Source organism: Heptranchias perlo, chromosome 17, assembly GCF_035084215.1.
Source record: "Heptranchias perlo isolate sHepPer1 chromosome 17, sHepPer1.hap1, whole genome shotgun sequence".
Lineage (NCBI taxonomy): Eukaryota > Metazoa > Chordata > Chondrichthyes > Hexanchiformes > Hexanchidae > Heptranchias > Heptranchias perlo.
The window spans coordinates 39,512,229-39,528,302 of NC_090341.1; the positions used below are offsets into that span (position 1 = coordinate 39,512,229).

A 16,074-nucleotide genomic window follows, 5' to 3' on the forward strand; every position below is an offset into this window, starting at 1 on the left:
TTACCACAAAGCTGTCATATGAAAGACAGCCCAGTTGATGGAGTAGTTGCAGGAGACAGACATTCTTTCCTCAGTCTACGTTTCTCTTCTTCTTTGGCAATTCTAGCTTGTTCAATCAAATTGTTAACTCCCTTCCTGCACATGGATCGCCACATTTTGCGGTCTTTAGATGTAGGCCTTGGCACAGTGGTAGCACTCTTGCATCTGAGTCAGAAGGTCATGGGTTCAAGTCCCCCTCCAGAGACTTCAGCACAAAATCGAGGTTGACACTCCAGTGCAGTATTGAGGGTGTGCTTCACTGTCGGAGGTGTAGTCTTTCAGATGAGAAGTTAAATTGAGGCCCTGTCTGCTCTCTCAGGTGGTCATAAAAGATCCCATGACAAATTTCTAAAAAGAAGAGCAGGAGAGTTCTCTCGGTGACCTGGCCAATATTTATCCCTCAACCAACACCACAAGCAGATGATCTGGTCGTTTATCTCACTGCTGTTTGTGGGACCTTGCTATGTGCAAATTGGCTGCCGTGTCTTCCTACAACAGTGACTACGGGGTGGATTTTAACTTGGGATGGGGTTCCAGCGGAAAACCGCTCCAGCAAGTTGATTGTCCACCCAGCAGAGGCATCAGGAGGCCGCAGCAAGCATCATTTAAATGCCAGCTGCCAATTTGGCCGGCTTCCAGGTAGGTGGCAGGGAGGGGTTACAGAAGGGTGTAATGGGTGAGAAGCGGCACGTGTTCGGGGCAGGGGAAACCGTGAGCAGGGGGGACCCAGAGGAGTACTCCTGTTCCACCTGACCCCACAAAGGTAAGTTTTAGACTTATCAGAAGGGCCTCTTCTGTCTTCAAACGAGCTGCAGACCTGCTTCTGCCCAGCCAGAAAGCCACAGTGGCTTCCCTGCTCAGGCCCCGGTTAAAACTGCAGCGGGGCCCTCATGATGTGATAGGGCCCAAAGTTGCATAAATTTATGAGGCTCCACCTCATAAAGGCAGTTGCCTCATCCGCCTACAAAAACCTACAGCTTAACGTCGGAAATGGTTGGAATCTAAGCGGGTAAGTAACCTACTTGTTTTTAACTGTCCACCTGCCCGTTTTCCGCCAAGCAGGTAGAGTTAAATTTGACCCTTAAACTTAAGAAGTTTAATGGCTGCAAAGCACTTTGGGATATCCTGAGGTCATGAATCGCACTATATAAATGCAATTTCTTTTTTTTGAAACTTAAAACATAACCAGTGAAAAACAAACTTTCATTTTGAACCTCTATAAACACATCTCATTACAAGTTTTTTTTCCCTTGCTCTTCATGACTGCATTTCACAGTGCTTTTAAAAGATGATGCAGGCAGAAATTCCACACAAAAGTGCTGAAATGTGTTTTTTGTAGATGATCGTATCTGCTAATCCAGACCACCCCGCAGTGCCTGCTATCAGAAAACTCCTTGACAGCTTTCCATTCACAGCACTTACAGTTTATATAACAAGATGATAGACGGTCCCAACTATTACGGTAAAGGTCTGAATCATGTATCTCTAGTAAGGCTTTAGGATTCAAATTTAATTAAGTTAAAATCTTTACCTAATGTTGCACAATTGATGTGACCTTTAATTGACACAAGAGGAGAAAAGATCTTTCAGTAAATGGCTTAATTGCTGTCCATAGTTATTAATTACCTATGATAATGTGTAATGTCAAAAGTACATACTTGTAGAATTAGTTCATATCAAAATAAGAAACTACGTATAAAATAAGTTTTAAAATATTACTTCTCTCTTATTTTTAAAAACAAAATGAATCTTAATTTATTCCAACAAAGAATTCGAAACGACCTATTCCTGGGACACAACGACAGAAATGGTCACACTTAGATCTTACATCCCTTTCCAAAATTCTCCAGGACATCTGATAAAATTTGATAGGATTTCACAGGAAATTCTTGGAATGAATTTTAAAGCATACCACAGGATAATTCCCTAGGATTTTACTGTATGATACAGTTGCAATTGCCAAACTTTTATTACTCCAGTGTTCTCACTGTCTGGCCTTTGTAAAGGCATCCTGGTCAACAATGGCGCAGTTTGTACAATCACCATCGCTGTAGCACTTGAGGACATTCTCAGTAATAATCATCAGTCACTTACGGGCTTCTTCTGTCCTTGATTTTTCAGACGGTAAACTCGGCTCCCCAATGCCAATGTTGTTACTAGCAACGACTCGGAATTCATATTCCACCCAGGGACTTAAGTCGATCACTGTCGCTGTTACAGCATCGCCATCAATGACATCAGGAGCTGCAAGTAAATGCACGAGATGTTAACTTTAACATATAAAACATAATCCATTTATCGAGAAAACACAGTCCCATTATCAGAATTGGAACAGACAATTCCTTTCTTAACTAATATTTAAGAATAATGCTACAGACAAATTGCCACCTTTCCAAGATTACAGCTAACTGAATGAGTCATAAGATCAAATGATTTAGGAACATCATCACTCTTGGAACATCAATGTTAGATACTCTTTATTCAAATGAATCCTGTATTAATGGTCCACTGCCTATTTTTGCAGCCCTTTCCCAGTTCCATCTCTAATGATGTTATGCAGCCCTATTTGCTGAGGGTGAATATAATTTTTTTTCCATTTAAACAGTGAGCTGTAAAGCAAAGCATTATCACAAAAAATAAATAAGATTCTCTGAAAAAGTAATGGAGGGCTAATGGTGAGATAATGGGAACTGTTGAGTGAAAGTCTCCCCAAAATGCAGCAGTCTTCAGACAACGTGGCCAAAACAGGAGAAAATCCTGAAGTACGGATGATGCGATACATCAATGGCATCATCAGATGGTTTCTGCAAGTCAATTCAGGAGCCTGAAACAGATGCCAAGATGCTATCACATTTTCTTATCACCATGGGTATGTGAAGCATTAGCATTCACTCGCTCTGAGCCCCTATCCAATGCTTATCACCAGCTGACTCCGTGGACTGCAATAACCGATATCAAGATTTTTAAGGAAAAAAATGCAACAAGTCAGCACAAATACAAACACTACGAATGGAGCAAGGGAATACTATAGACACAACTTTTGTCAGAGCTAGCCTGATACAAAATGAGCACTCTTTGTGCTTTTCAGTTGTTATAATGATCAATGAATAAATATTTAGGTAAAGATATAATGGAACATTTGGAGCTGTCTCTTGCTGCAGCTGCCACAACACCAGGAGGAATGGACATCAACTCTACAGGTTATTCCACTGTGTTTTTATAACAACAACAACTTGCATTTATATACTGCCTCTAACGTAGTAAAACGTCCCAAGGTGCTTCAAAGGAGCATCATCAAACAAAATTTGACACCGAGCAGCATAAGGAGATAGGGTCAAAGAGATAGGTTTTAAGGAGCATCTTAACGGAAGAGAGAGAGGTAGAGAGTTGGAGAGGTTTAGGGAAGGAATTCCAGTGCTTAAGACCGAGGCAGCTGAAGGCATGGTGGAGCGATGAAAATCGGGAATGTGCAGGAGGCCAGAATAGGAGGAGTGCAGAGATCTCAGAGGGTTGTAGGGCTGGAGAAGGTTACAGAGATAGGGCAGGGCGAGGCCATGGTGTGATTGGAAAACAAGGATAAAAATTTTAAAATCGAGACATTGCTGGACCGGGAGCCAATGTAGGTCAGGGGTAATGGGTGAGCAGGGCTTGGTGCGAGTTAGGAAACAGGCAGCAGAGTTTTGGATGAGCTCAAGTTTACGGAGGCTTGCAAGGTGGGAGGCCGGCCAGGACAGCTTTGACATAGTCGAGTCCAGAGGTAACAAAGGCAGGGATGAGGGTTTCAGCAGCAGATGAGCTGAGGCAGGGGCAGAGACGGGCGATGTTACAGAGGTGCAGGTAGCGGTCTTGGTGATGGGGAGGATATGGGATTGGAAGCTCAGCTCAGGGTCAAATAGGATGTCAGGGTTGCAAGCAGTCTGGTTCAGCCTCAGACAGTGGCCAGGGAGAGGGATGGAGTCGGTGGCTAGGGAATGGAGTTTGTGGCGGGGACCGAAGACAATGGCTTTGGTCTTCCCAATATTTAACTGGAAGAAATTTCTGCTCATCCAATACTGGATGTCACACAAGCAACGTGACAAATCAAAGGCAGTGGAGAGGTCAAGAGAGGTCGAGCTGGGCGTCGTCAGTGGACGCTGAACCTGACCTGACGTGTTTTCGGATGATGTCGCCGAGGGGCAGCATGTAGATGAGAAATAGGAAGGGGCCAACCCTACATTAAAAAAGTCTGATGACTTCAAGGACTTTTCATCCACACAGTTGTCTCCCTCTAAAAAACTGTTACAGTGCAGTAATTAGCTAACAAATCTGAAGTTAAAATGCCACTGTTTGCAGACCATAATAAAAGAATTAAACTGGTCCCATGGCGCAATGAATGAAATGGATCTATCTATTCCCAAGCATGAAAATGTAAACACTCCCTGCTGAGCAGGTAAAACAGTCAAAGGTTTTCTACAGTGAAGATGCTAAACTTCATTTGCATCTTGGGGCACAAACACAGTATGGATGGAGTGTTTGGCTGTCGGCTATCTAACTAATTGTAAACAATTTTACAACACCAAGTTATAGTCCAGCAATTTTATTTTAAATTCACAAGCTTTCGGAGGCTTCCTCCTTCCTCAGGTGAACGTTGTTGGAAATGAAATCCTCGAAATGAAATCATAGAATCATAGAATCATAGAAGTTACAACATGGAAACAGGCCCTTCGGCCCAACATGTCCATGTCGCCCAGTTTATACCACTAAGCTAGTCCCAATTGCCTGCACTTGTCCCATATCCCTCTATACCCATCTTACCCATGTAACTGTCCAAATGCTTTTTAAAAGACAAAATTGTACCCGCCTCTACTATTGCCTCTGGCAGCTCGTTCCAGACACTCACCACCCTTTGAGTGAAAAAATTGCCCCTCTGGACCCTTTTGTATCTCTCCCCTCTCACCTTAAATCTATGCCCCCTCGTTATAGACTCCCCTACCTTTGGGAAAAGATTTTGACTATCCACCTTATCTATGCCCCTCATTATTTTATAGACTTCTATAAGATCACCCCTTAACCTCCTACTCTCCAGGGAAAAAAGTCCCAGTCTGTCTAACCTCTCCCTGTAAGTCAAACCATCAAGTCCCGGTAGCATCCTAGTAATTTCGATTGCGATTTCATTTCGAGGATTTCATTTCCAACAACATTCACCTGAGGAAGGAGGAAGCCTCCGAAAGCTTGTGAATTTAAAATAAAATTGCTGGACTATAACTTGGTGTTGTAAAATTGTTTACAATTGTCAACCCCAGTCCATCACCGGCATCTCCACATCATGGCTATCTAACTAAGTTAGCTTTAAAAAAACATAACAATGAACGCAAACATCTGGTTGCTTTCCTTGGATCAGCTTCTGAAGTAAATACAGTCAGCATCGAAGACAATGGAGAAAGTACATGCAGAGTTTGTTATGGAGCCTTATGAGGGGATCCTTAAATAGACTGAGACGCTATCTGAGTGTGAAAATGTGGGATATAATGAAAAGTCTGTGGATTCTAAGGCACTTCCATATTATGGTCAGACCTTTCCTATATAATTGCCAATGTTGTCTCCCTCCCCCCTCCCACCGAAAACATTGACTCTCTGATGGAGTGCAGGTCACTCTCCAGTATCTTGCTCAAATGGCCATTACTCAGGTGCGAATCTAGACATTGAGTGTTAATTAGTTATTGGACTGCAAGGAGCATCCCAGTTAAGCCAGATTCTGTCCTCGGCCAATTCCCACAAATGTGAATTTCTGGTGGGGTGGTGTCATCGTATAGCAATCAGGAGCAGGAACGTAGCTGATTTTCTCCTCTCTAATCCATGAGCACCAAAGCTAATTGTAGTACCTCTACCACCACTCTGGCTCTGATCAGGTAACTCAACACAGACCAGTAATTGAACTTGTTTTATATCATACTCTTCTTAAAGTATGTTACTCCATTATTGCTACCCTTCTGCATCCCTGGGCGACACTTGTTGCTGTGAAAACAGGCAGGTCATCTACTTAAGGTCTCCACTTGCCACCCATGCTTTTGACTCTCCTTTTGATTTTCCCACCCTGTAGCCTCAGCAATGCAAGAGAAATCGGAACTTGGTGGAGTGAAGGAGCCATTCTATGTGGCAGAACGCTGTGATGCTGCATACTGCTGTTCCAAAGCAATGCCTCGAGGCACCAATGCCAGTATATTCACTTCAGAACAAGACTGGACCAAACCAAACTTAAACCGAAACATTCCTAGCACCCATGTGTATGGTTCATTTTGCAGTCTATTCAGAGATCAGTGCAAGTAACAAAATGTTCTACGGTTCTGCTTTTCTCTTTTACATTATTGCACAAGAATTAAAACCGAAGTGTCAGAAACTCATTTTCAAAGATGTTACACAAGGAAGAATGTAACCAATTTGGAAAACAGCAAAGGACATTCAGAGCTCTGTTTAAAAAACATAATCCAATCTGTCATCAAATGTCTGAGTTCATACAATGTTACAATCCATTTAGACTTGTACATATTAACATTTACATTGGGAATGTCACTTTAAAAGGAGCAGACAGAATTTACGATAAAAGATGATCATTTGGTCTTTTTGAAAAGTGAAGGTAAGTGCAATTAAAGTGATCTGCCATCTGATGTGCACGATAAAAGTTAAAGCAAGATGATTGTTTCTGCAGGTGAAGTTAATATAAATTGCCTGAAAAGTGGATTCTGATCCACAAAATAAGGCATTTAAGAAATGTAAAATTCCAAAATCATGCATCTTATAATAAATACGTCCAAATCTTATCAAATAGGACATCCAAAATAAAAAGGTCCAACTTTATTGGTTTAATGTACACATAATGCAAGATAAACTTAGACTAGTTTTCATCATGCCATTTCTTAATATTACTGCAGCATTCACCTGTTTTAAGAGCCTGCCAACCCACCGAAAAGGGAGTTCGTGCCTGCACAGTGTACATTGAAATTGGGCTGTGATTGTCAATGCCAGGGCTCCAAGAGAGTTGAGCTGTGGTATCTGTAATCTCCTCCACTATCACACCCCCTGGTGGACCTGGTGGAACTAATATAAAAGACACACATGTGAGAGGATGTCATATGATGGATAACAGGACATCAATTGTTTAAAGCAAAGAACATTAGGTAAAACAAGACTGAAAACCACATCTTTGTTAACAGCAGACTGCAGGAGACTGAAGGTTTGGATAAGAAACAGCTGCTAGGGTTTTTCCAGACAAAAGAGAAAAAAACATTGAGCTATAAGAACAATGTAGGGTAAATCTAAACAGATGTGGGGTGAGCTGGTTTTTGATCTTATTACAGACTTTGCAAAACATCATTTTTTGCACAACAATGTGTATTAATAATAAAAATCAGATGTTGCACTTCAAGTTGTTTTGGCCAGAATTTTAGCTGGTTATATTCATGTTGAAAGCATCTAAATCTCATTGCTCATACAACAGTGCATGCCATTAAACACAGAGGGTTTGGAAAATGTAGGAGAGGAAATGTTTCATCTCATGGACATCATATAGGCAAAATCTATTAAAGCCCAGACTTAGACTTTATATACATGACATATGCACTGTGGAGGCAGGTCAGTGTGATTTAGAAATTTGACACAAATAATAATCCTGACAAAAGGGAGTTGCAGCAGAATCCAATGCACTGTAAAAATAATACTGGGCTGTAGAGGAAAATGTCTAACTTGGTTTAATTTTCGACTCAGTCTTGTTAGAAGCACATGCCTTTCCAGGAATAATATTTAATAAGCAGAATTGAAGGATGCTTGGTGGTTAGAAATTAAACAATCTTCGCAAAAATAGGAATGTGGAAGGTCCATTGGCTTTTTTCTGTCTCATGCTTTCCATCAATTCCTCCCCCTTGAAACAGATAAGCTATTCTGTTTATAGTACTTGTATAAACCAAAGGATGGAATTCAGTTCTTGTACTTCAATTCATTACAATGGATTTATAACTATGGATGAAAATAGATTTCACTAAATGCTGACTGTAAACAGATTACTACAACTGCAAGTAATAGTACACGGATGGGCCCAGGTTCAGTATGTGATGCCGAAAGCTGTTTTGTCTTAGTGAAATTAGATTGTATTAAATGCACTTGTTTATAGCCATAAATATTTCTACCAAACCATGATCTCAACACATAATAAACCAACAGAGCAATTCTCAGCAACATTTGCATTTTGACTTTATCTCATTTTACCTCCTTTCTCACTCGAACTGCAGTCTATTAGATGGTTTCTATATTTGGGTAGATGTGCATACTGCCTTGCACAGGCAGCAAATCACAGGGGAAAACAGCAGGAGATATTAATAGGTCATGGGAAATAAAATGATCAAATTATAAATATACATTGAACATATTTAGCCAGAAAGTCCACTGAGGAGGGTTACCTCATATTTAGTGCAGCTTTCAGGGCTGAAAACATGAAACCTTGAGAAGTACAAAAGAATTGCAGCAGAACACAAATCCAGAGAAATATTTAAAAGATTACAGCTAAAGGTGAAGAAAGAACATGTAATAAAACTGATTGGAAGTAGGGTAAGGTATTTGGATTGGGAGGAGAAATCCATAAGAAATATTAAAGATTTCTAGGCAAGTAATTGCTGCACATTATAATTTTATATACATACCAGCAGCTCACTCTAATACTCTGATATACAGCACCAAAACTGCTTTTGTAGCACGTGTTTCTAATGGCTACCTCTATGACAGAAAAGCCATACAACACAGTACCCTTACAATGTGTTTTTGTATGCCTTCCAAACTCAACCTTCTGGAAAGTTTATTGTAATTATATGCTGCTTGTTGTAATTAGATGCTCTTTAAAACTTCAAGGGTGGAACAAATAAAGAGGAAATATTTTCCTATGGTATGAATTGTATTACTGTACAACATGTTATACACTAGAATTACGCCTAGTTTAAAGCTTATTTGAATATGCCAACTATACCCAAATTCTGCCAACTGAAATTAATTTTATTCCAAGGGTTGTGTCCTAAAGGTCTAAATTAAAGCCTTGCAGAGTATGAGTGCCTTTTCTATGTCAATCTAATATTCCACGACAAGAATGATATCCATTTTGTATGAGTTATTAATCAGATTAATAGGGATGGATCCATTATTACAATTATCATACAGAAAGTTACTTTTACCCTTCAAGTGCTAAGAACATGGGAATAGGAGTAGGCCATTCAGCCCCTCGAGATCTTGGCTAATCTTCAGCCTAACTCCATCCACCCGCTGTTGGCTCCATATCCCTTAATACCCTTGGCTAGCAAAAATCTATCGATCTCAGATTTAAAATTATTAATTGAGCTTGCATCGACTGCTTTTTGTGGGAGAGAGTTCCACACTTCTATCATTCTTGGTGTGAAGAAGTGTTTCCTAACTTCTCTCCTGAATGGCCTGGTTCTGATTTTAAGATCATGTCTCCTTGTCTTAGACTTCCCCACCAGCAGAAAAGGTTTCTCTCTATCGACTCTATCAATTCCTTTCAAAATCCTAAAAACCTCAATCAAATCACCTCTTAACTTTCTATATTCCAGGGAATACAAGCCTAGTTTATGTAATCTCTCCTCATAATCTAACTCTTGGAGCCCCGGTAACATTCTGGTGAATCTGCGCTGCACTCCTTCCAAGGCCAATATATCCTTCCTAAGGTGCGGTGCCCAGAACTGTACACAGTGCTCCAGATGTGGTCTAACCAGGGCTTTGTATAGCTGTAACAAAATTCCCCCCCTTCTTTATATTCTAGCCCTCTAATTATAAAGGCTAACATTCCATTCGCCTTTTTGATTAATTTTTGCACCTGACTACTACATTTTAGTGATCTGTGTGCATGGACTCCTAAATCTCTTTGGACCTCCACTGTTCCTAGCTTTTCACCATTTAAAAATACTCAGATCGATCCTTTTTTGGTCCAAAATGGATGACCTCACACTTACCTGCATTGAAATCCATCTGCCACAGTTTTGCCCACTCACTTAATTTATCAATGTCTTCTTGTAATTTTAAGCTCCTGTCCACACTACTTACCATGCCACCAATCTTTGTGTCATCGACAAACTTGGATATATGGCTCTCTATTGTGTTATCCAGGTCATTAACAAACAATGAATAGTTGAGGCCCCAGCACAGACCCTTGTGAGACATCAAGCATGCTCATGAGGCTGTTGGGAGCTAACACTTGATGACAAGTATGTTATGGGCGTATTGACGGTGCTAGTAAATCTGCACTGTGAATTGAGGAGACTTCCGCAATACATTAAGATTCTTCAACATTCATTGTAGAATTACATTTCTAACTTCAGAATTATACTTTGATTAACAACACAGTACTTTACAATTTCTGCAAGCATTAGTCACCTTTGGCCGTGATATTCCTAATTGCACAAACTAATACAAGGGGCTCGATTTTACCACCCGCTATCGGGTGCGTTCTCGGTGGGGGGGCCCCGAAAATCGTGAAATCCAGGAGCGGGACCGGATTCCGCCTCGATCCCGCCCACTTCTGGGTTCCCCGCTGACGCGCCGGCGTGCGCGCGCAGCCCCCGCTGGTGGGAATCCCGCAGGCAATTAAAGCCAGCGGGATGCCACTTGACAATATTTAGTTAGGTATTTCAGGTCATTAACTGACCTGATTAAGGGACTATGTGGGATTTTTGAACAACATGGGACTGTTTCCCACACTGGGGGAAACACTCCCAGCTCAAATGGACGTGTTGCAGCTGTCAGCCTGTGGCAGCTGCAAAGGTCCATTTGACAGGTAGGGGGGGTGGTGGGGAGACCCTCACCCATTTCAGGAGGCCACTCTGTCACTTGGGACAAAGTTTGGCCTCCACCACCCTCCTCCTGACGGTCAAAGTCAGCAACCTGCACACTTACCCCGGGGTCCGGAGACATGTACCTACCTTGCGGACCCCCTCAGATGTACATCTTGCGGATGGGGGCCGCCGTAGCTGCAGTCATGACCTCCTCGGAGGGCGAACAGCATCACCAGCCTCACCAGCCTCGCCATCCACGCCTTCCACTTCTGACACGTGGAGCTCCACAACAGAGTGCTGTGACACATCCACCTGTACAGCAGGAAGGAGGGCTACCGCAGAGAGAGATGCGTCGCAGAGGGCACTACCCTCGCCACAGGGTCCACAGACCGAGGCTCAGCCTCCTGGGCCTCTCTGAGCAGCAGTGTACACGGAGGCTCAGAGTCACTCGACATGTAGCCGTGGACATCTGCAGCCTCTTTCATGCCGAGCTGCTCCTGGCTGGCCCTTGCACCATCTTCCTACCTGTCGCTGTCAAAGTCACCACTGCCCTCCCGAACTTCTCCTCCGCAGCCTTCCAGGGTGCAACCGGGGACATCGCCGATGTCTTTCAGTCGTCTGCGCAGAAGAGCCCCGCAAATACACCTACACCCACTCTGCAGTGACACAATGGGTGGCATCAGTGGTGGGTCCTCATAGTGATACCCAGGAGCGGGCATTATTGCACAAACCGGACAGGATTCGCAAAGACATGGCAGTAGTGGTGCCAATATAATGTGCGATGTGAGTTGTTCTGAAATTCAATATAAGTAACAACCATGACAAACCCTCAAACACCCTTGTGCATCCCCTTCATGCTCACGACACGTTTGCCTTACGCTGCCTACTGCACATATGTGATGCATGCCCTGTGGCTGCAACACAGGTGGTGGCAGGTTGAGTGAGGCTGGCCGTGAGAGAGATGCACGAGAGGGTGAGTATGGGATAGAGCCATTAGATTGTATGAGGATTGGGTTGCGTGGTAGTGGCGGGGTGAGTACTCGCGAGGTGAGTAGGTGCAGGTAAGATGAGGATGGGGTTTGAGTGGGTATGAGTGGTGATGTGACAGAGTAGTGTTGGCAGTGCCGAAGGAGATGTGGGGTGGGGGCAGTGATGTGGCAGACGGAGTGTAGGGGAAAGACTACGTGTACTCACTGTGGCTGACCTACTGAGGTCATTGGACCGCCTCCTGCACTGTGTGCAGGTGGGCGATATGTTGGTGGCGCAGGTGACCCCCTCTGCCACCTCGAGCCAGGCCTTCCTGGTGGCGGAGGCGGGCCGCTTCCTCCCGCCCGCCGGGTGGAAGATCTCTGTCCTCCCCCTCCTCCTCACCCCATGTATTGATACCTGGGGTGAGGCATCACTAAACTGGGAGCAGCCTTCCCCCTGGTCTGCTCCATGCAGTCATCTTTGCTATTGGTTGCAGCATCTGTCAGTGGAGGACTGCCCCTTTAAATAGAGCGCCTCCAGCTGACAGATCTTACTGCGCATGTGCAGCCCGCCCGACGCGCAGATCAGCAGCGGGGAACCCGGAGGAGCAGGTAAGTGGATCCAATTAGTGGTTTGCCTGCTACGATCGCGCGGGAAACCCACTAATTTCACCGGGCGCGTTACCCACGCGCCCGCTAGCCCATCCGCCGAGAACCCGCAGTCCTGCTAAAATCGGGCCCAAGGCAAAAAGAAATGTTAAACTGAGGTCCTGACTGCTTGTTCAAGAAGTTGTTAAAGTTGTAATGGGAAAATTGTAGGATTGGTATTCTGGAAGGATGAGATCAAATGGGCTGAAATGATTTCTTCATCCAAATCTAACTTGTGTAATATAGCCAGGTAGTGTCCAGGTTGCACTTTGTTGCTCACAGTGACAAATATTTGGAATAATCCACTAGGCAGGATCATTGAGACAAAAACACTGTTGTTCAGAACGCAGTTGGATGCTAAAATGGGGGGAGATTTAAGGTACGAGAGGGGTGTCCTTCAATTCGGCTGAGCATCCTTTTCTTATTCCGAATGGCTGCCGGGAGCATGTGGAGTACGGAGATCATGACGCGAATCAGTGTGCAACGCTGATTTGAAGCAGCCGGCAACATTTTGGAACTCCAAGCTCCAGCCAATGCACTGTCCTAACCTTGCACAGCTGAACAGGACTTAGACGGCATGAAGGACACCCCCCAGCACTATTTAAAGGGATCATGCTAGAGTTACATGTTAGTTGCTGGATTATTTATTCTGGCTGCTGGTGCAATTGGACGTGTTTCTGGAAGCTTCCTATACTTGGCTAAAGTTGCAATACTCTATAAAGAGTGGTCTGGCTGGTCTTGCAGTACTGAGAGTGGCATTTAAAATATTGTCCTGAAAAAAGTTGCTTCCAGACATGGGTGGCCTGTTCGGGTTTCCTCTGGGAATTGAACATGACGGGAAGAATTAAGAGAGGCCAAGCAGGGAAGAACAAGCTGCTAGAAGAAGGAGGAGGAGGAGCAGCAGGAGGCCATATCCAACGAGGGCCTTCAGGGACCAATTCTTTTACCTCAACTTCAGCAACGACCAGTGCACCAGATGGCTACAGTACATGAAAGAGGTCGTGACTGAGATTTGTCAATTGCTGCAGCCTTCGAGCAAGGCAAGGACAACATTGCCTGTGGCTGTCACGGTAACTGTGGTGGTTAATTTTTATGCCTCTGGCTCCTTTCAGGCTGCTGCTGGAGATATAAGCAACATCTCGCAGTTTGCAGTGCACTGCTGTATAAGGGATGTCACTGAGGCTCTGTACGTACTCAGATACAGTTTAATCTCATTCCCTCTCATCAGAGACAAGCAGCAGGAGTGAGCACGAGGGTTTGCTCGCATTGCAGGCTTCCGCATGGTTCAGGGTGCCAATGACTGCACGCATATTGCCATGCGTGTTCCACATCTAAACTCAGCCATACTCATGAACAGAAAGGACTCCCACTCCCTCAATGTGCAGCTGGTGTGTTACCATGTGCAGCGCATCATGCAGGTTAATGCCCACTACCCTGGCAGCAGTCATGATTCCTTCATCCTGCGGCAGTCTAACATGCCACCTATATTTCGACCAGCACGGCAAGTCAAAGGCTGGCTACTGGGTGACAAGGGTTATCCCCTCGTGAAGTGGCTCATGACTCCGGTCCGGAACGCACGCACACGTGCATAGTAGGCATACAATGAGAGCCACACGGAACATTATAGAGCACATCATAGGTGTCCTCAAGCAATGCTTCCGCTGCCTGGACCACTCTGGAGGAGCCCTGCAGTACTCAACCCAGCGGGTGTCAAGATCTGTCGTCGTATGCTGCATGCAGAACAACCTCGCCCTTATGAGGGAACAACCCCTCCCACCACCTATCAGGCGAGAACCTGAGCAGCAGGCAGAGGAAGAGGAGGAAGAGATGGAGGAGGAAGTGCAGCAAGAAGTGGAGGAAGAGGCAGTGAGGCTACAAGATAGACAGGGCCTGTCTGCCAGGGCTCTGCGTGATCAGATTATTAATGAGCAAAACCAGTAACCTCAATGACACCTCTCTGTTATCAATTAGTGTTAATTGTAATCAGGTGGTGCGTATCAATTGGGAATTCTCGTATCCATTTATAAAAGAGCTGATCTAGGGTGGGCGTAATATGGATCTCTGTGAATAAAGGCTTGGAAGCAACTGAAGATCAGGCTCTTGTATTCTATCCTTCACCACCTGGCTATTCAATTTATTACACTCCCCATTCACCAACAGTCCCACACTCTTTACCTTTCCTCTCTCACATGACCATCAAATCGTCCTCCTTATGATTACACAGTTTCCTCCCTCAGCTCATCGCAAAAATAAAAACATTTATAACTGAACACATGAAATTATACAAATAAAATGAGACTATTCACCCTTGTGCCTGTTGTTTGTGTGCCTTTACCTTTCCTAGTGCTCATACGAGGTGCATCTCCAGTGGCTGGAGCATGGGTGGTGGAAGGCTGCTGACCTTCAATTGAAAAGAGTGCAAATGGCCTTGGAGGACGACCTCGAGCAGATCTGGGCCGAGATAGCCCGGCTTCAGAGTGCACCACCTCGGCCTAGGCTGCAGCAGTCTGGGCCGGATGGCTGTCAGGCAACAGCATGGCACTGGAGGAATGGCAGGGGTGGGAGCAGGAACGCTGTCATCCTGAGGACAGCAGGTTCATCTTCCATGGTGCCACTGCCAATCTCCCAGGACTGCACCTCAGCAATCCTGGTGATCTGCTGGAGAACAGATTGCTGGACTGCTGTGACAACCTGAAAGCCCCTTTCAGCAGTGATACCCAGAGCCATGATAGCAGCTGTATGAGCTTGTAAGGCAGCAGTCAGACCTTGGATGGCAGATGTTTGTGCTGCAATGGAAGCGGTGACATTGGTCATCAGACGCTGTATCATGGTGGGTTCCATAGGTGTGCTGATAGAGGTGACCACCCATTCCATGTGGGAAAGGATGGGCTCCAAGCTCTGCGCAAAGCCCAGTGTCAAGTTACAGCTGGACTCCTCCATGCTCCTTGACATTGTGCGCAGGCTTTCTGGCAGGCTTCCCAGTGCACCAAGCATTTGGCTGTGTACGCCCATCAGCCTTCTTCTGTAGCCTGGGCCATTGAAGTCCTCATCTGACTTCTTAGCAGCAGAATTAGTGTGCGACCTCACCCTCCAGCGAGCTGGCACCTGAGGCATCCTTTCCCCACCCCCCTCTAGCTCCTGCGCACTTGTGCCCGGTGTCTCACCACGTGCAGATCCCTCCTCTATCCTAGCCTTTAAACCAAGCGCAGTGACGGATCTGAGCTGGTGGCTGCAAGTGTAAGATCGAGTGATGGTGTCTCTTCATCATCGCTGTCATCTTCCTCTGCCTCCTCTGACTGAGCAGGTTCCAGTTCTTGGGTATCTGAAATGAGAAAGGGACACGGGTTGAGTTGTGGTGAGGGGAGAGGAGAAAGTTTGTGCTCACACCATCAGCAGCACGTGAGTCAGAAAAGATTGTGGGATAAGGGACAAGTGGGAAGTGAGAAGGAGGATTCGGTATACAGAGACCCTCGTCATCGATATCTCCAGCACTGCCAGTGGCCACAGCCTCAGTGATGGCCCTTCCAATGATGGCCAGCACTGTCTCCTCCATGGGAATTAGAAAATTTAGGCGCGTCTGTCCTCCAGTTTATTCCTGCTGCCTACTGTTATGCGCT

The 16,074-nt window shown here is 44.8% G+C and overlaps 1 protein-coding gene across 4 annotated transcripts in view; it reads right to left on the bottom strand.

Annotated features, from left to right (window-relative positions):
• LOC137334260 (contactin-4-like) overlaps positions 1–16,074 on the bottom strand; it is a 1,825,202-nt gene that overhangs the window by 145,189 nt on the left and 1,663,939 nt on the right. For all 4 annotated transcript variants that reach the window (XM_067998918.1, XM_067998917.1, XM_067998915.1 and 1 more), the window contains 2 exons: positions 6,955–7,113; positions 2,134–2,283 (listed from right to left, as the gene is read on the bottom strand). In XM_067998918.1, the coding sequence (XP_067855019.1) occupies positions 2,134–2,283; positions 6,955–7,113 (309 nt within the window). The remainder of the gene's footprint in view (positions 1–2,133; positions 2,284–6,954; positions 7,114–16,074) is intronic.